The 19,810-nt window shown below is 36.9% G+C and overlaps 2 protein-coding genes across 6 annotated transcripts in view; both read right to left on the bottom strand.

The window, feature by feature from the left end:
* Window positions 1-13,587, bottom strand: part of arhgef12b (Rho guanine nucleotide exchange factor (GEF) 12b) — a 71,223-nt gene extending 57,636 nt beyond the window's left edge. For 4 of the 5 annotated variants that reach the window (XM_042756967.1, XM_042756971.1, XM_042756968.1 and 1 more), the window contains exon 1: window positions 12,155-13,587. In XM_042756967.1, the coding sequence (XP_042612901.1) occupies window positions 12,155-12,186 (32 nt within the window). In that variant the 5' untranslated portion in view covers window positions 12,187-13,587. Of the gene's footprint in view, window positions 1-3,335; window positions 6,589-12,154 lie in introns of those variants that run through there. The other variant, XM_042756974.1, reaches the window with a different exon arrangement.
* Window positions 13,588-14,862: 1,275 nt separating this feature from the next.
* Window positions 14,863-17,035, bottom strand: tlcd5b (TLC domain containing 5b). Its single transcript, XM_019097945.2, has 2 exons — window positions 16,837-17,035; window positions 14,863-15,637 (listed from the first exon to the last, which is right to left on the bottom strand). The coding sequence occupies exons 1-2, from the start codon at window positions 17,030-17,032 to the stop codon at window positions 15,105-15,107; spliced, it is 729 nt and encodes a 242-aa protein (XP_018953490.1). The 5' UTR covers window positions 17,033-17,035; the 3' UTR covers window positions 14,863-15,104.
* Window positions 17,036-19,810: the final 2,775 nt, after the last annotated feature.

Below are 19,810 nucleotides of genomic sequence, written 5' to 3'. Positions count from 1 at the left end.
GACCGATACACAATCCTGCAGAAAATGGCAGTATCGGAGCCGATACCGAGTATCGGATCAGTGCATCCCTATAACAAATTCCAGGAAAGTGCATTTGGGTAGGTTGGAGCTAAACTCTGAAGGACTTTGGCCCTCCAGGAGCAGAATTGGACACCCTTGCCAGTGTTGTCAAGTCTGCGGTTTTCCTGCAGAATTGGGCAACTTTTATATTACTGCCGTGGGTTGTTTTTTTAGTCTGTGGGTTTATGCAAAACCCCCCGCCCCCACGGAACGTAATTTCAGATTTCATCTGAGGTGGAATGCCCTGGAAAGAGTTTTTGACCTCCCGGAAAACAATTTTGCTAGTGTGATAGCGTTCCCTGGAATGTGGGATAGTTTTGAGTACCAATTGAGTTGGTTTTGTTTCGCATACCTGGCAACCCTGACCCCTTCCCTAAAATCATAGGGAAATTATACGTTGTTACAAAAGTTGTTCAATTACCTAAGCCTACCCTTAAAATCAGATTGGTTGATTGGCAAATCTTGGCAAAAGATGTTGATCTGGGAATATTTGGTGAAATCACAGCAGACTAACAATCTGTTTTTGGTACTGTGCCATCAAGCAGAACATTTGTTTTATTTGCATTTAAACTGATAGGTTGTGACAAAAATATGTAAAGTATAACTCTTCAAGTCACACTGTTCTCACATCTCATAAACATAAAACAGTGGCAACAAGCTGCTCAAAAGAAAGCAGAAATTTCCTGTTAATTATTGTCACATGCACATTCTGATGTCCTGGCAGATGACAAGCCAAATCTGAATCCCTGAGTCATGACATCATCTGGGAAAGTCCTAGAGGGATGAAGCAGCCAGTCGTGCATTGCTATAGTTCTGTGGGTTTGGTAATGGTCTGTTGGAGCAGGAAGCAGACGGGCACGGATGCTGTGTGGAACGTGTGGCAGGGTGGAGCAGCCAAGCCCTTCTTATCTCCCTCTCAGGAGCAGATGTTGCCAGCTGTGTGGAGCAGAGATAGTGATCGGGGTGCGCCTCCTGTTGAGACTCGCTCCAATGGACTGGAGAGCGGAGAGGTGGGGGAGAAAGCAGGATAAATTGGGGATACAGCTTTACAGGCCCAACCCAGGTTCTGACAGCAGAGATTCTACTGACAGCTGATTCACCCAAACTAAAGTAGGTCCAAACTGTGTTTCTTAAAATGTTCAACATCAACCTGGTGCTGATTCAAAACCAATGATAAAAAAAAAAATGGTATGGTTGAACATGATTAAATCATATCTCAGCCAATTTCAATCAAAGTGAGATTTTGTGTGCCACTTGAGTTGACTATTTGAGATTTTCTGAAAAGATGTGTTCTCAACTGTGTACTTGACAACTGAATTATCAACACAAAAGTACACAAAAGTACAACACATTAAACTGACTGTATGCCATATTTTCTTTCAGGTCAAATGAAATGCGTCATCTACCCCTGACCTAAGTCCATTAAAATGCTTCACATTTCTCAGGTAATTACCCATATGATGTACAACTCACAATGGTTTAAGAAAGCAACAACTGCTGTCAACATGATCAGGTGCTTCTAAAGCTAACTGTACATCAACACCTCTGACATGAACAAAAGTATAACATTTTTCCTTATGTGGAACCAGTTTTTCTGTCTGTGAAACCAATAACTGACTATAATGTCGGCATATAACAGCAAAATGAACAACCTGTCTGGAGCAACCTGGAGGGGGGCTTACTCAAGGGCACAATGGTGATCATTTCAGTTGATATTGGACCATCTTGTTGTCTGTTTGACAGGAAAAAAATGAATGTGTACAAATAAAACTTAACTTGAAGTTGAGGGAAAGCAGGGACTCCTAACAGTAAAACCGTACAGAGTAAGCTAAAGGAGAACAAGGTGAGGGATATTTCGGGAGTAGCAGAAGAACCTGGAGATGGCCAACAAGCTGAACCAGTTTTTAAATAGAATTTAGTCAAGGTCTTCTGTGGTTCACCACCCAACCCCCATGACCAGCAGCTCCCTTAGACCTCACTGCTTCAAATCCTTTTCGCCTCAGAGATTGTGACACAGAGATTGCGAATTTGTCTTAGAATTTACATAGGCATCATCTTACACAACTTAATTAAAACTATAGTGATAAGCAGCAGTATTTAACTAAATAATTACCCATTTTAAACTTTTTTTAACAAACTGACTTTTAAACTATCCAGACACTCACAAAAAAGCAGTATCTGCTTGAGAGAGAGAGATGAATCCACAAGTTCAGTTTTAAACTCTCCTGTGCCTCACAAAATTAGCCCTGACTGCACCAAGAAATATCATGTTTGAGTTTATTCAGACACTTACGCTAAATGGTATGAAATTATATTAAAGTAATAAATAACAAAAACGTTACTAGAAAATTAAGTTACTGCCCAACAATGCACCACCTGTCCTTTAAGTTACTGTACAACATTGAGTCGCCATGTAAACAACTCTGGACCTACAACCAACCAACAGAGCCTCGCATTGACTTCTGCATGACAAATCCCCAAGCCACTTTTTGTTCTCACATCCTATAGACACTTATTTGCATCCATCTGTGTGTATCTTCACAGCACAGCTTACATCTAACTCTATATGACCTGATATAACAAACCACTTAAAAACTCTACAAGGTCACATTTTACCTAGAAATTGAAAAAAATATATATATATATATATTTCTTGTATTAAGAAATGCACCATTTAGGACCATGTTATCAGATCCTCACCTCTTAGGTAACAAGAATACTGAGGTTTTGACCTCAAACACTGAATTACAGCTAAAACTGCACAATGCGGTCAGTCAGTGTTATGAGTCATTTTGTCTGTATATTATTGTGGCTCTAAAATCTTTTGGCTTTGTCTGCTCTTTGGTCTCCTACAGCATGGATGGCCTTTGCCAATCCGTAAAACCTTTGGCTCTGAGACTGATGCTTCTAAGGAGAAAAGTGGCTCCAAGATCATTTCTTGTAAGCTAAATTTTTCCCATTCTCATATTCCTACATACACTGATTGTTAGATCCTTCTTGAGTGACACACACTTTTGTCTACGCTTTAACAAGACTGATGTAACTGACCTTTCACAAGTCTGGCACGCTGAGGGAATACCACAATTGTGAGACAAAGTTAAAGCATGACATGCAAAGATGATCAAAGTCTTTTTGCAGAAAATACATTTGAGAAAAAAAAAGGATAATGCTTGACTGAAAATGCAATTTTGCAGTGATATAACTTTTTCCTCCCAACTCTCACTATAAAACACAAAGATCTGGAGAAGCTAATTGTAGTAAACTTCAACAACCACCTCATCCCGAAGACTGTAGTGTGTCAGCAGGTTGACAAGCTGTATAGTCGGCATGTCCAAAGGTTGGATCTGTGAAGGTCAGTTTCTTTCCTAACTACTCGTCTGGCACAGGAGGATGGGAAAGCAGCAGCAACATTACTTGCAGTTTCCAAGGTGACGGAGCTGGAAGAGTCAAAGAGCCTGTCACGTGTGTGCAGCACGAGGACTCTGTGTGCTGTTCTGGCCCCAATAACTCCAGCCTCCAAAAGCAGACTGGCTCCCACAGCCACTTCCTACTTTTTCAACACGGGTCTTTAACCCCGTCGCTGTCTCTCTCGCTCACTCTCTCTCCCCAGCCACACTTCCTGTGGGAACTGTATGCAGCAAAGCCATTTAAAAGATTAACATCCTACAGTCCTTTCAATTTAAACAGGCCTACTACTTTGGTTATTAAACTCATGTTAATTACACTGAGATAACATTAAACATACTGTCAGTTAGTAGTATGGTGAAATTGCGTATTGGCCTTACCCATACTAAAGAACTGTTACTCATATTAAAGAAAGCTTTTTTTTGTGGAGAATATATATTCTAGCAAGTACAAATGGAAAATAATTCATTTTCAAAAACAGGCCTGCCCCTAAATGCAAAGAGAAGCAAAAGGTCAAAACACAATATTTGCTGTTGACCTTTTGAACACAACAAACATTTCATGTACTGCCCCCTAAGAAAATTTTTTTTTTTTCTTTGTGGCATCTGTGCTTTAGCTAAGTGTTGTGTTTATGACCATTAAGAAACATGTCCAATTTGAGTCTGGTAAACCTGAAACCAGCCTCTTCTTGGCTCCAGTAATGCCAAACAGGTGAGAATAAACAAATTATTTTTTTTTGATTGTGGTGAAAATTCTGCCAAAACAAGGGTTCTCCGATGATAAGGTTTTTGACAGTGTCAGCATCTATTTCTTGCATCCAGTGTGGATAAGCTACGACAGGTTAACATGTCAGCAGTGTGGACGCACTTCACCGTGACCAAAAATGCTGCTAGATTAGCAACGTCAAATTTGTTTGGCTGAAACATCAAGAGGCGCATGTTTCCAAAGAACTTTAGAATTTATAACCTGAGAACAGGATCCCTAGTTCAGTTAGCCAATAATCAATAATTTCTAAAAATAGTTATTTCGGTGCATCACTACTAGAATGCTTTGAATGCTGCTTAATGATACCATGCAGCATTGTGTGTGTGTATCATGCAAATCCAGTGAGTATGTCAGAAAGTTAGGGGAGTAAATCACAGTAACACTTGCACATATCCCTTTCAACCGTGCAGTCTGAAAAACTGAGTACTGATCACTCATAAATACTGAGAGAAGCGACATTTGTAGGAAATCCCAGTGTTTAATAGTTTAGTTTAAATCACCACAACTTTTAACACCATGACATTGTGTCACTTCCTGTTGTACTGAAGCTCCACCCCTCCCACTCTGATTCACTATGGCCAGAGTCTGAGAGTCTCTCTATTTGTTTCAATAATTTCTCCCAATAGCCCACGTTTACTCCATCACACTTTGTATTACCAAAAGCTTTCTGAAACACATTTGTTCTTAATTCAGAAATGAACAACAAGTTGCATTTGTTAGTGAACTCTTCTCCTCCAGTGTCTGCTTCGCTGGGGTGTGGGCCACCATTAGCAAGCTGAGGCATGTCAGACACAGTAAGAGGTGGGTATTTAATTAAATGGGCCAAAATTACCATGTGGAACTGCTCATATATTACTCATCCTTTCTCATGTCTTTTGTATTCACTTTTGGTTGAAATGTTGGTCTATATTTATGTGGTCATACACAGTCCCGAATGGGATCCTCATTACTAATAGGTAGCGCCATCACCGCCAATACACTGATGCAAAAGTGATGTTGAGAACACTATTAATATTTCTGCTGTCGTACAGTGATGTCATATAAATTTTGATTTATTTTGCAGCAATATAATTTTCTATCCCTCAACTCAATACACACAGACTGACCTTTTAATGAGCCGACTCTTTGATCAAAATAGCAAAAATTAGACTACCAAAGCTACCATCCCCGCCCCACAGACGATTCTAAAGATTTCATTGGTCAGCAACAGTGCTGATTGCCTGCTGCATGATTGAGTTGACCAGTGAAATCGGCTGTGGGGTGGTGTTTAAACTAAAAAATAGTTTACAAAATAGTAGGAAGTATGCAGTGTACACTAGTATTCCATACTGAACACAGCTGATGTTGGGTCCGATTTATGATTATGACGGTTAATGTTTCTGATTGACTACTGCAATAAAGCAATAATGAATGTTTACTACAATATTTAGAAAACATAAATGGCTATGATCCTTTAACAAATCAGAAATAGCTTTGCCATCAAAACTGCACTTAAAAGTTTGAATAAAAGTAGAAGACTAGAAAAGATCCGTCTCTGAGCAAGAAAAATGAGAAAGATTATCATGGTATTTGAGAGATTACCATTACAGCATTATTCAGCACATCTGTTTTTCAAGAATGTCTCAATCCCTCACAAACACGTTCACACACATTTTCTGCACAGCCAATGAGAGTGGCACATAAAATGCTGACTAGGGCTGCCGACTATCAGCTGACCAAACATAGCAAAGCTTGCCTTCCACCAACAAAACCAGCCTAGATGGGAAAAGCTTGGCAGGTGGCCCTGCGCCATACATCTTCTCCATTCTTTGCTATTTTAAATCCATAAATCTAGAAAAAGACTGAGCCCTCCTTAGGATGAACCAGATTCATATCAAATAAACCCCATGTCATCTGTCAAATCAAACTGGTTGGTTGTAAATCACCACACGAATATGAGTCTAAAAATGATTTTTCAGACACTAGGGACCAGCAGACTTGCAAGATTACTGTCAATGTGAGTTTATATGGAGCGAGCACCTGTAGCAGGATGTATCTGATGGTATCTTTCCCACAATCATGTGTCATGTGCTGAGGGTCCGATCTTTCAGAATCATAGCTAAGCATGGCTCCCCACCAACCGTCTGTCCAAAATGTTGTATTGGTGACAACTTAAGACTTATCATCCGATAAAGATCAGGACAGACAGTCAAGAGATAAAATGCTGGGTCAAAATTAGGTTTGTGAAGATGATGTTGCTGTAGGTCTTGTACAAGAACTTCATGTGACCAGACTTTTGCTTTATTGTTAACAGAAAGTCATTCACATGGAAAATATACTTGGTAACATGTCATAATCAGTTTCCAGTTTTAGTTTTCAACAACAGATATGCAGAACAGAATTTTTATTATTTAGATTTCTGCTATTATTATTTCTGCCAATTATTATTCTTATTATATTTTTAAAAGTTTTTCAATCTATTTAAAGTATTCTCAAATTAATTTTGAAATTCTAAATTAAAACTGGGGGGAAACAACATGTAAAATGTACATGATTTATTTATTTATTTATTTTTCCCTGTTTTGATCTGATGTTAAGCTGAATGCTGTGGGGTAAAAAGCACAATATAAAATATTTGACATTAAAATTCATGCAAACAATTAGTTACTTTACCAGTAAACACTGTTGTTCACTGCTGATAAATTTGGATTTAGCTAAAACCTGTTATGAGCTTTTCTTGATTAAACATCAGCCCACTGTTAATAAACCATGTAAGTATAATCAGTGTAAAATAATTTATGTAAATGCACTTTTAGAGGCTGCAATTTGCTAATACTTTTACACCAACATAAGAGACAGAGCCAGGATTTTTTTAACAAACACTTCAGCTTGTTCCGTTGTTTGACTTGTTCTCCAATTAAAAGATATTTAAAGTGATGTCTGAAGAACATGTCTGTATCTTAAAGTAGAAATATTACATATTGTGCTAAATAACAAATATGTGTGCTATTCTATCTATAACTAAATGTGTTTGTTAATGGCTGCATGGAGGTGGCCTGTGCTTCACTGTTGTTGTTTAATAATGAAATACAGTGGGCTGCGGTGTTAACAGTGTTTGTAGGTTGACACTTCTGACGTGATTAATGTAGCAGTTTTATTGTGCTGTTCAAAGCAGAGCTTGTTTATAAATAAATTAATCTATTACATATCTTGCCACAAGGAGTCCTTTAACCAGCCTCAATATTTTAAAAACCTAAACCTCTGTCTTGGTCTTGTTTCACATGGTTAATATAATGCTAATATTTGGTTAAACAATAATAATAATAATGACACTTTATTAAAAGACATGAATTTATATAAAAGTATATAGATATATATTTACACACAGAAATTAATTATTGAAAAGAAAATGCAAAAAATAAGTTACAGTGACTAACTTCTTGCTTGAAAAGATGATTCCCTTAAAAGCCATTTTAAACTGCCTATATGGCTCTCTTATGTGAATGTGTGAATTTATATAGAATGGTTATGTCATAAATAAAGTAATAAAGCAGCTCCATTTCTTCCCATGATGCACGGCTGGTGGCCGGCAGCTCTGTCAGGAAGAGCTTGTGGCCTGGCCCAGTTGACAGACATTGTTTATTAGTGATGTCACCACTTCCCGAGAGGGCCTCGGGGTTAAAAAAAAAAAAAAGACCACAGATCAGCGAAATGCTGTGACAAAGAGCAAGCTGTACAGTACAGCCTTCCGCAAATGTTCAGCGCCATCATACTTGCCACAAGCTACATGAATTCTACAAATAAGATCACAGACATTTTTTGGTGTCTGTTTAGTTAATGTTAGTGTAGTTAACTAACATTACAGTCCTGGAAGATTATGAAGACTCAAGGTCATATTTACTTGTTGTTACAGTACAGACTACAATAATACACATACACAGCAGGCTGACAAGAACAAACACACACAGGTTTTTCTTTTTTTCTTATGTGAGGTTCTTTTAGAAGAACATGAAGATGAGTAAAAGACAATTTTCATTTTTACGTGAACTATTCCTTATGTCCTCATGTAACATTTTCCTTCAAAAACTATAAACAGTAGCAGAATCCAAGATCTGAACAAAAGCACTGTTCAAAATTTTACTTTGCTTAAAAGAAGTCAACTAAAACACTTTCATTTTTTCCAACTTATGATTTCTTGCAAGAAATAAGTATTATAGTCTTTAAACATTTGCTTGGTTATAAGTAACTCCTTCTTCAATTTGTTCTAGATCATTCAACATGATGTTACGTAGTCTGAACCTAGTTTCCCTATTAGGTGTTTTTACAAATATCCACCTGTTTAGTCATCAAGGAAGTTTCGGACACAGTTGTTGTGTTACTATGCAACGCAACAGATACATACGTTTCTTTCTCACACCTGCACTATTTTAAAAAACATAAAATGCTTTTGTGAAGCTTTTGAGATTAAAGTGGTGACGTATAAAAGATTTCCAGAAGAAAAAGGCTTCTGACTCATTCACTAGTGGCAGACACATTTATTCAGAAATGACGAGAGCTGAGCGGAGCTTTGCTTTGGTAAAACTTTTTCAGAGAAGACACTGGAGAAGCTACCTGAAGAATAATTCTCTTCCAAAAATGCCAACATGCTTTTTGAACTCACTGCCAAAACTCCAGTTGCCCAGTGGAGGAAACCAATGTACCACTGCAGCAAATAAAAGCCATCAATAGAACATCTTAGTCACTGTCTATACATCAAGTAGGTACTACAACCACACCACCATTTAATTGACAGGAGTCCACTTTTGTATTTCAGTCTCCGTGTAGCCAGTTCAATGTATAAAACTACTGCAAATATACAAAGGTGAAATACAAAGGTTCAGCAGCAAAGAACAAAGACAGATCACTTTTAGAAGAATCTTTACACATGAAACACTGATGCTTATCTGAACTTTCCTTTTCAAAATAAATAGGTCTCTGGTAACACAAAAAAACGTCCATCTGAGAGACTCTGATAGTAGATGGTGATGTCTACCTGAGAGCAGGTGACCTGTTCTTGTCTCTGAAGGAGACGACCTGTCTTTCCTGCTCACTATCACAGAACATCGGTGCGGTAAAGTTGGTTTTATATTGGACATTCGTTAGACGTTATTAAGGGACTGTCTCAAAAGTGCATGAAAATGATAAAAAAAGATATGCATTTCAAGATTCGAAAACATGCAAAGAACCATGCAAATAAAATGTTAAGATGTGAATTAAGTGGAAAAACATTAATACATGATTTTAAAATGTGAATAGGATATTCACTATGAATTGCTACATTGTTATTAAATTGTATTCCAACATTTCTTTTAAATGTTGATATGGCATCTGTAATATATTCATTAACACTTTTAACACATCATACACGACTTGGATTTTGGAAATATGATTTTGTGTATCTTTGGTGAATTTTTCGAATATCCAAATCTATATAACTTCCTGGTCATGTGACCTGATGATGTCACACCAGTCACACAATCCTGATTCCTGACACACATCATATCTTTAAAATAAAATGGATAAAGACTTGCATCAATAAGCTGTCATCTATATGGTATCTGATCCCTAATGTTACTTTTTTCAAACGAGGTGGTTTAAGTTTCTTATTAATGTGTAATTAAAGCATTATGAAAATCCCTATCAAAGTGTCCCTTTTTAACACAATTCTTTGTATCACAATTTTACACCTCACTCATATCTAATCTGGAATAATAAGAATTTACTGTATAAACACAAATCACTTTTCTTTGGTAATTGTTTTAAATAAAAATAAAATTATTATTTTTGCATCTCAACCTTTCAATCAGGATGGTTCAATATGTAATTATTCTGTGTTCTTAGATAAGCATCAAATTCCTGTTACTCCAAAAGAGTTTGCAACTGTTGCTGATGCAGTGCCACATGGAGTTCTCATGCTTTTTAGAGGTTTTTTTTCTCCAATCTTTGTCACAGTGATCTGATCTCAACATCATCCCGTCTGTCTGGAATGACATGAAGAAACAGAACAAACTGAGACAGACTAAATCCAGAAGAACTGTGGCAACGTCTCCAAGATGCTTCAAGAAACCTACCTGCAAAGCTATAGTACTGTTAAAAGTTTTAGGCACTTGTGTAAAAATGCTGTAAAATGAGGATGCTGTCAAAAATATTATCATAAATAGATTTTCTTTATCAGTTAACTTCTATTAACTAAACTAACTCAACCTTTGGTGTGTCCATCCTTTGCGTTTAAAGCAGCTTTTGCCCTAGGTGCACCTGCGCATAGTTTCTCAGGTAGCTTTGCAGGTAGGTCTCCTGAAGCATCTCGGAGACGTTGCCACAGTTCTTCTGGATTTAGTCTGTCTCAGTTTGTTCTGTTTCTTCATTTCATTCCAGACAAACTTTATCATACAAAAATCTAATACTGACACACTACAGCAAAAGACACAAATAACTGACTTAAAACCATTTTTTAGCTGGTGAAAATATTAGTGTTCTAATAATTTTGGCCACCACTGTATATATTAGTCATATATAAGCTTTACTGCACCCAGAACACACCTTACAAAACCAGCCAGAATCTGACACTTAAACTGAGAGGCTTTAGCCCTGCTGTGCACCACATATGTATTCATGCAATTTGCACAATGGATATAATCAAAATTGGGTGTGAAAACACAGAAGTGTCAAACAACATGTACCAAGGCGTAACTCCGCACACAGATGACAACACATCAGCATTCCCAGCATGCTTCTGCGTTTTGTTCTTTGAAGCATGTGTGACTGGTTGAGTAATTCAGGTAACAACTCAAGGAGTGGAAAACCACAATAAGAGTCCCATCGAGGCCAGCTGTGCCCTTAAGAGCAGCATTAGCACAACACAGCGAGATACCTGGAGTGACATACTGACCCCATAACTAAAGTGCTTCCTGTCATGAGCTGTGTGCCCACAGGTGTGTGCAATCAACACACATCAGTCAGACTAATGCATCGCCAAAACAAAACAACAGACACAAACCACACAGTCTCACAAAATCAGTGGCTCCAAAGTGTGTAGATTCACATACATTCACAAATGTTTATCTGAAAGACAGTCAAGTACATGTGCAGCAAGTCATAAGGTCACCTATCAGTATTCTTATCAACTCGACTAATTTGTGAGAAACAGGTTTTGACTGCATTTAACACATAAAAGACCAGACAGAACGACTTCAAACAAAACTCATGATGATGTTATCCATCATGCTCTTTAAGATTGGTTCAGCATTAAACACTGAACATTAACTCTGGTTTGGGTTCTGTATGGGGGTATTTATTCAGATTCCAACAGGTGACTAACGTGCATTACACAAACAGCACTGTGGCAGTACTATGGTACAGCAATGGCAAAACCAAGCTGTGTACTGGGATACTAAATGATTGTTACAATAAAAATACTTGTACAATCATATTTACATGGTAATCCAAGATATTTCCAAGATTCTGGTACCAAACGCATGGTACATTTCCGAGACCTTTTGAGCTCTTTTAAGAAACCACCCTTATGAAAAAGTACTGTGACAGACAGCAGCGCCATGGTAAAGTTACAATATCACATTGTAATACGACGGTATTTTATGGTAGCGAATGACAGCTATTCTAATATACCAAAGTTTTCACATAGCATCCAAGAATACCATGGTATTACTGTGGTAAATGTCCAAACATCATGGTCTTAGCCATGGCACTTTGTAAATGAATTGTTTCTGTGTGTATTCCAACATGAACAACAAAGCATCCATCATATATTTTGTTGAAGGCTGCCAGATTAATCTCAACAATACTGTTTTGGATATGTATAAACAGCGTCATAAACCTAAGACAGGTCCCTATCATTATCATAAACACAGCCATGTAACGTTAAAACAAATATTATGTCATAATTTACCTCTCAGCAAGCGTGGACTGTGTGCCGCTCATTGGGCTTTCCTTTCTTGATTTTCTTCAGCTCTTATCCAATTAGCATTTTACCATAGTAAAACACCTTTGTATTTGGAGGGGGAAAAAATAATAATAAGCAAAACACAACAACAGCCTGGTGGCACTTTTAAATTTTGACAGTTCCGTCTTGATGTGAACGGTAAAGTCTTCTCGTGAATGTAACAAGCTTATGTTTTATATTTCCACGGATTGTCTATGTTGGTTCCCGTAGTCATTTGACTGTAGCCCTACAGGACACAAGAGTCAGCAAAGGAAATCGATGCTAAACGCAAACACATAGATGATCAATGGAGCAAAATGCTTTCTGTTGTCCGAGAAGCTTCATCATTTTCCCAGCCACACAGACCGACAGGCTTCCCCTCGCCTCTGTCTGGATACAGTCGTCTTTGTCAATCCCAAACCACGGCTGGAAGTAAAGCCAGAGAAACAATCTTTTGTTAATATGTTTCCTTACGAATGAAGGAGACTGTCAGCCCAAAAGCTCTTCGCTCATATTACAGTCCCGAATGTTACTTCGTCCGTCTCGACGGGTTTCTTTCATTTCTCTCACTGAAATACTTCCAACTCGGCATTCCTAAACTGAACCTTATCCCAAACACGGAATTTTCTGTACTGTAAAAAAACCCCGCAAATTTGCAGTAGCTAAAGACTAGACCCTCAATTGAAATGCTACTGTAAAGTAAGTCTGTAAACTAAATATACATCCTTTTTAGGCCCCTTACACTCTGAATGGACTTTTTTTTTTGCTCCAGAAGAATGTGTATCCTGGCCACTTCAATGTGTGGAAATCTTGGGAAATTCACTCAACGGATGGATTAAAGCATCCTCACGGTTCAACCTTTCATTGTAATCCCTTCCCTGCATAGTCCAACTTCCAGAATTCCCATATTTTCCACTCCAAAATCGGGAGATAACTTTACAAATCGTGTGATGTTTGCGCTGGGGCAGCGGTTTAGTTCCCAGTTCAGGAATTCTGCTCAAAACAGCTTCGTTTCAAAGCGGCAATAAATACAATCCAAGCATAACGGATGTGCAACACATATTTTCCTCTCGCGAACGGATTCCCTCTGTTCTTGGGATAGTTTGTTTGGAAACTTTGGTTTAGTCGGGTCCTTCCCTTCTTGTCTCCATGTTTTCCGAAATTTTGTAGTTTTTAGCCGTTCTTTTTCCAACTAAATCTGTACACCAGTGACTCCGTCTCTATACAAACGCAAATTAAGAAGACACACACATGTGCGTTGTCACATGTGTCAGTATCGCGCTGTACGAAGATTAAAAACGATTAAGAAAAAAATCACAAAAAATCCTGATAATTCCCAACTTTCAGTAAAATCACATCCCGGATTCCTACGCCTGCGACGCTTCACCACCTTTTGGCGTATCCTTCCGCAAACAGCAATATCGCCTCCCAAGTGTTGTAGACTAGCCTACTAGTTGTCACTGTCAGCGGTTTAGTACTGACAAACTAGTAAACGGTAAATTAATACAGATTAGCCAGAATCTGGAAAGAGTAAACAAAGTGATTGTTAAAAAAGATGCGTTCTGATGAAGAAGCAGATCAATATTTAAATATTTATGCATATTAGAAAATAATTGTCAACTTAGATATACAAAAATATATTTAGCATAAACCGCCGTATTGTAATATTCAATAAAAAAAAAAAAATCTGGTCATATGTTATGAACCGTGAGAAATAAGTTATCGTTTATAGGCTTAATCGAATTATGATGAAAACAAAGATAAAAGTAATAAAAGCAATACAGAGAAAAAAATTGGAATGAAAGACAGACTGTTACAATAAAGTTGTGATTTATTTGTCAATAGTTATCAGAAGGAGCATATTTAATTCTTGTGCTCCACCTAGCGGTTTATTCCTACTGGTGTAGGAACTATAAAACAAACTATAAAAATTAGCAATTGCCTTGTTCAGTAACATTTAGCAATAATCAACTGTTTGATATATAGATATATATATATATATATATATATATATATATATATATATATATATATATATATATATATATATATATATATACACACACACACACACACACACACACACACACACATGCATCTTTTCACATTTTATCAAATGACTAAAACCAGACCAACAAATAAGCAGTTGGTTAACAACTAACTTTTTCATCTGAATCGGATTTGCACCATTATTGTAATGCCATTGTACTGTTCTGTCTAAGGAAGTCCTGCTTGTTTTGGAAATGCCATTATATTTAATAAAATCTTAATATGAAATCTTAATAAACCTTAAAATAAAAAAATCTAGTAATAATAGTAATAATATATTAATATGGAAAAATAATGTAAATTAATAAAATCTTAATATGTGATGGGAAAGTTGTGAAAATTAAAATCCTATTATATCATGAAAAATTTGTGGAAATTAAAAAGAAAATCTTAATATATCACGGAAATGAAGGTCATGAAAAAAATTCTTAGTGTGTCATCCAACAGTTGTTGAAATTAATTAATATCTTAATATGTCATGCAAAAGTCATTGAAATAAAAAAATCCTAATATGTCACATAAATTAATAATATACTATTAGTATGTTATGAAAAGTAATGGAAATGAATAATACGTTAATATGTAGTGGAAATTAGTAATATCATAATATGTCTTTGAAAAGTCATGAAAATTAAGAAAAATCTTTATATGACATGGACACTTTGCAGACTAATTAATCAAATTTGAGTAAGTCAGAAATGATAGGAATAGCTATACTGGATTTACATTTTTCTAGGTATGTTTTAGATATGTCACCTTTTGTGCGTTTTTTAAATATCCAGTAAAATGGAACCCTGTTTAATTAACAAAATATTTTTAGCTATATCAGCAAAAATGCCATTTCCCCAGTCCTAAAGCACAGAAAGGTCTATTTGACTTTGACAGCATGTCCATTAGCATCATCCAGCTTGTACTGTTCCTTCCATCGCCGGTATTTGGCACGTGTTTTCTTGCAGGCAAAACGTGCAATGTCTATCATGAAGATCCAGGAGAGAGTGTAAATAGCCACTCCACCAACTTTCACTATAAGCAATGGCTTCAGAGAGGTTAATTCACAATACAGCATTCGGCTCCCAACACCAATCCTCACAGAGGCAAACAGAAGAATGAAGAGCAGGTCCACCACATCTCCTGCTAGACTCTCATAGCGGCCCACGCGCTTGAGGAACCAGCGGGCCTGCAGGAGCGGGTTGGTGATCTCACTGCCAAACAGGACAGCACAGGTCTCGATGCCCGACTCGCCCAGCCCTAGTGCCAGCACGATTCCAAGGATGCTCATGGTGTGGTGGGTCAGCATCACCGGACCCTCAGTGCGGAAAGACACACACCAAGCCATGTCAAAGAGGAAGTATCCTAAGCTGAGCACAAGAGCCAGGATCTGGAGAGATGTGTTTTCAGTGCCTGGAAGACAGTCAGAAGTCACATCCAATGAATCCGATCAATTCTTGAAGCTTAAATAAACCTTATACACACACACAAACAAAAACAAAAACCAGATTCAGGACCACAATCCTAGGACCCAGGTTTTGTTTCAATGAATAAGACCCTACACACACACACACACACACACACACACACACACACACACACACACACACATATATATATTGTATATAGTGTCAAGAAGATGAATACCTGGTTAAGTCTAGGATTAGTGTTTTATTATTATTATTTATTATTTATTTTTTATTTATTAATTTCCAAGTCAATTTTGCTCTAAGCGTAATGTATTTAGACAAATGCACTGGTGATTCAGGTTTGTTGTTATTAGCCTGTTAGAGGTTAAGCTGCTGGTGTCCATGATTTCTGAAGTATCAAAGTCTTATTAGAGGATATGTTAGGATGTTGAAAAAAAAGCTAATTTTCAACTTCATGAATCATACAGTAGCTGAGTTCGATTTTTCAGTTATAGCACCCCCTATTGGCCGCATATTATGAAACGTGTTGCGTATCCTGAGAATGTCCTGCTGTCTTGTGTCAAGTTTCGTGAACATCACCATAAGCAGAACATCTACAAAAAATAAAAATTACCATTACAGACTTCACAACATTCAAAATAACAAAAAATCAAAAGATAACTTTTAACTTTTTGTCATGAGTGTCTAGGGATGATGTGCGCAAAGTTCCATGCAAATCAAACAAATGGAACATTTTGTAGGGCCTGAATCAAGGATTCATGAAAAAGAATTTAGCCCTTATGTTTCCAAAGTTATGGACCAAAACGCAAATTGACTTATTATAGCACAACCTAGTGTCGTTTTTTTTTTCTACTTTTTTGGCTATATAAATATCACTTACTGCACCAAATTGCATAAATCTATTCAGCTTGGGCCTCTGAATAAAACCAATGTGTTTTCTTTCCTCCATTTTCCTCTGTTATACAGTATATAAGCCTGATCAAATATTACACTCAAATAATGTTGAGTGCACTATTTCTCTATTTTTTTTTATTACTATTTTGTTTTAAAGGTTCAATAAACTTTTCCATTTTAAAAGAAAATGTTTTGTTGTTGCTGTCAAAATCCATTTCCCAGCAATGAACTATTATTTCATATTGTCAGCCTTTAGAGGGTTAAAACCGTTCAAACAGGACAGCTTACCTGGGTGTGTGAAAGGCCATGGCCCAGCAATGAAGCCGATGTAGGCAGTCACACAGACGATCAGGATGCCGTGGAGCAGAGTTACCAGCCTGCAGTTCCACTCACAATCTCTCGCACTGTTCAAGTGACACAGCAGCACATACAGAAAGAACCAGCCAATCAGGCTGCAGCTCGTCTCCAAAATCATCAAAGGCATCTCTGCACTTCAAAGACAAAACAGACAAACATATGCATAAGATATGCACAATAAGTGTATCAAATATTTGATATTACTGTCTGCATCACGGTATTATAGTTAACTACAACTGAAAAAAAACAATAATAATAATAAAAATAATAAAAATAAAAAAAAAAATAAAGAACTAAAATAATATTTAAAAAACATATTTTATTCAACTAGTTGCCGAGGCCACATTCCTAATTTTTATGTCATGTAACTTGATGTACAAAATACATGTACAAAAAATGTACAAAAAATAACTAAAATGAAACATAATGAACACTATATGCATAAATATATATATATATATATATATATATATATATATATATATATATATATATATATATATATATATATATATATATATGTATGTATGTATGTATATATATATGTATATATGTATAAAAGCATAACAAAGCAAAATTAATAAAACTGTAAAGAGAAATAGAAGGTTTAATAAGATATAAATGATCTGTGTACCAAATACTTAAAAATTTCTGGCTGCATCATAGTTATTATAATTAACTAAAACTAAAACAATAAAATCATTGTGACTTGAAATAAAATAAATGTTACCTGAAATAATCTATATATTTAATTTCTGATATATATCTATATATATTAATATATCTATATATATATATATATATATATATATATATATATATATATATATTATTCAACTGGTTGTTAAAGCACCATTCCCTAGTTCTGACATTTGACAATATATTAGACTTTAAATAAGAGATAAGTTTAAAAAGAATGGAAAATAATGCTGTATGTCATCTCAGTTGAGTGACTTAATTGCTCAAATGCATTTGGCAAAAAACTAATTTACAAACCTCAGATACAACTCATGCGTATGGACCAAAACATCCTGGTAAATCCATGAGGTAGCTCCAGGCTTCTTCTCAACCCAGTGCGTTCAGTGCATTGCAGCGTCATGTCAGGACATCCATGCATGTGACATCTCCAACAGAAAAATCCTGAAAGCCATGTGACACGATACACACAATCACAGTGTAAAACTACAATGCTTCTGATTGCTCACTTCCTTTTCTCTGTGCAGCCTCAAGCGGCTTTAGCCTCTTATGAGATTAGACTCTTCACTCCCAATACACCCCCAGATAAATTCCACACTACATGGAGCCATTCATCTGCCCATCCTATGACCTAACAGTGGGCCGATTTGTGCCCTCATAAACTTCCCACTTTAATTTCATTCAAGCTGTACTGTAGTAAGGAGGGAATCGGGAATTGTGCCAAAAAGGGAAGTATTGTGCAATGTCTTAGTGTCGGGTGCCTGAAGGTCGTTACTTATAAGACACAGGATTAGTGTGACAGTCACAGTAAATGCCAATCAACTGGGATACACTACTGCTAGTAGAAGAAAAAAAAAAAAGAAAAGAGAACAGTTTGTAGAATTTGTAAAAAAGTGATGACAAACATAAAGGTTTACAAAAAATAGAGGTTTCAAAAGGGAGTTTTTGCAGCCAAGCCATTTTATGGTTCTATAAAGAACCTTTAAGTGATCCATTTTTAAAAGAATCATATTTTTCTTAGTGTAAAGAACATTTTGATAATCCAAAAAACCTTTTCCACTATATAGAACCTTTTGTGTGACGGAAAGGTTCCCTGGATGTTAAAGCAACTGCATGTAGTTCTGTGTATTTTTGTGACTTTGGAGACCCCTACAGTAAAATGAGTGGCATTTACTGTCGTAAATAGGGTGGATAGCTGTACACATTCGGACATGCTTCTTTTGTCACATACTGTTTTTCACTTAATATATAGCAGGGAATTATGCGATACTGAATGCTGCCATCTGTTCTCCAGAGCTCTCGTGGTACTTTGATGTCATACATCGATCGGTCTGCACAGCACGCTTCAAAGCAGAGCACACCAAATGGCAGTGAAGTGACACAACTGACACTGATAGGTCATGTGACAATGACAACATGGAGAATATACACTGAACAGAATTATAAATACAACACTATATTTTCTTCCACCAATTTCAAAAAAATAAACCCAAATAACTAATAACTTTACCACATACACAAAAGGCCTATTTCTCTCAAATATTGTTCACAAATCTGTCTAAATATGTGTTTGTGAGCACTTCTCCTTTGCTGAGATAATCCATCCACCTCACAGGTGTGGCATATCAAGATGCTGATTAGACAGTTTTATCACACAGCACAATGCCACAGATGTCGCAGGGAGCATGCAATTGGCATGCTGACTGCAGGAATGTCCACCAGAGCTGTTGCCCGTGAATTGAATGTTCATTTCTCTACCATAAGCTGTCTACAATAATTTGGCAGTGAATCCAACCGCAGACCATGTGTAACCACACCAGCCCAGGACCTCCACATCCAGCATCTTCACCTCCAACATAGTCTGAGACCAGCCACCCAGACAGCTGCTGCAACAATCGTTTTGCATAACCAAAGAATTTCTGCACAAACTCTGGGAAGCTCATCTGCATGCTTGTCATCCTCATCGGGGTCTTGACCTGACTGCAGTTCGTCGTCAAAACCGACTTAAATGGGCAAATGCTCACATTCGATGGCGTCTGGCACTTTGAAGAGGTGTTCTCTTCACAGATGAATCCCGGTTTTCACTGTACAGGACAGATGACAGACAGCGTGTATGGCGTTGTGTGGGTGAGTGGTTTGCTGATGTCAACGTTGTGGATTGAGTGACCCATGGTGGCAGTGGGGTTATGGTATGGGCAGGCGTATGTAA

The sequence above is a fragment of the Cyprinus carpio genome, chromosome A5 (assembly GCF_018340385.1).
Source record: "Cyprinus carpio isolate SPL01 chromosome A5, ASM1834038v1, whole genome shotgun sequence".
In the NCBI taxonomy this organism is placed as follows: domain Eukaryota; kingdom Metazoa; phylum Chordata; class Actinopteri; order Cypriniformes; family Cyprinidae; genus Cyprinus; species Cyprinus carpio.
This window is presented reverse-complemented; position numbering and strand designations above follow the sequence as displayed.

Excerpts from the sequence above, each read along its gene's own strand:
- tlcd5b (XM_019097945.2), bottom strand. The coding sequence starts at position 17,032 with ATGCCTTTGATGATTTTGGAGACGAGCTGCAGCCTGATTGGCTGGTTC. Across the intron at positions 15,638-16,836 it reads ATGGCCTTTCACACACCCAG|GCACTGAAAACACATCTCTC; the intron begins GTAAGCTGTCCT and ends ACTGTCTTCCAG.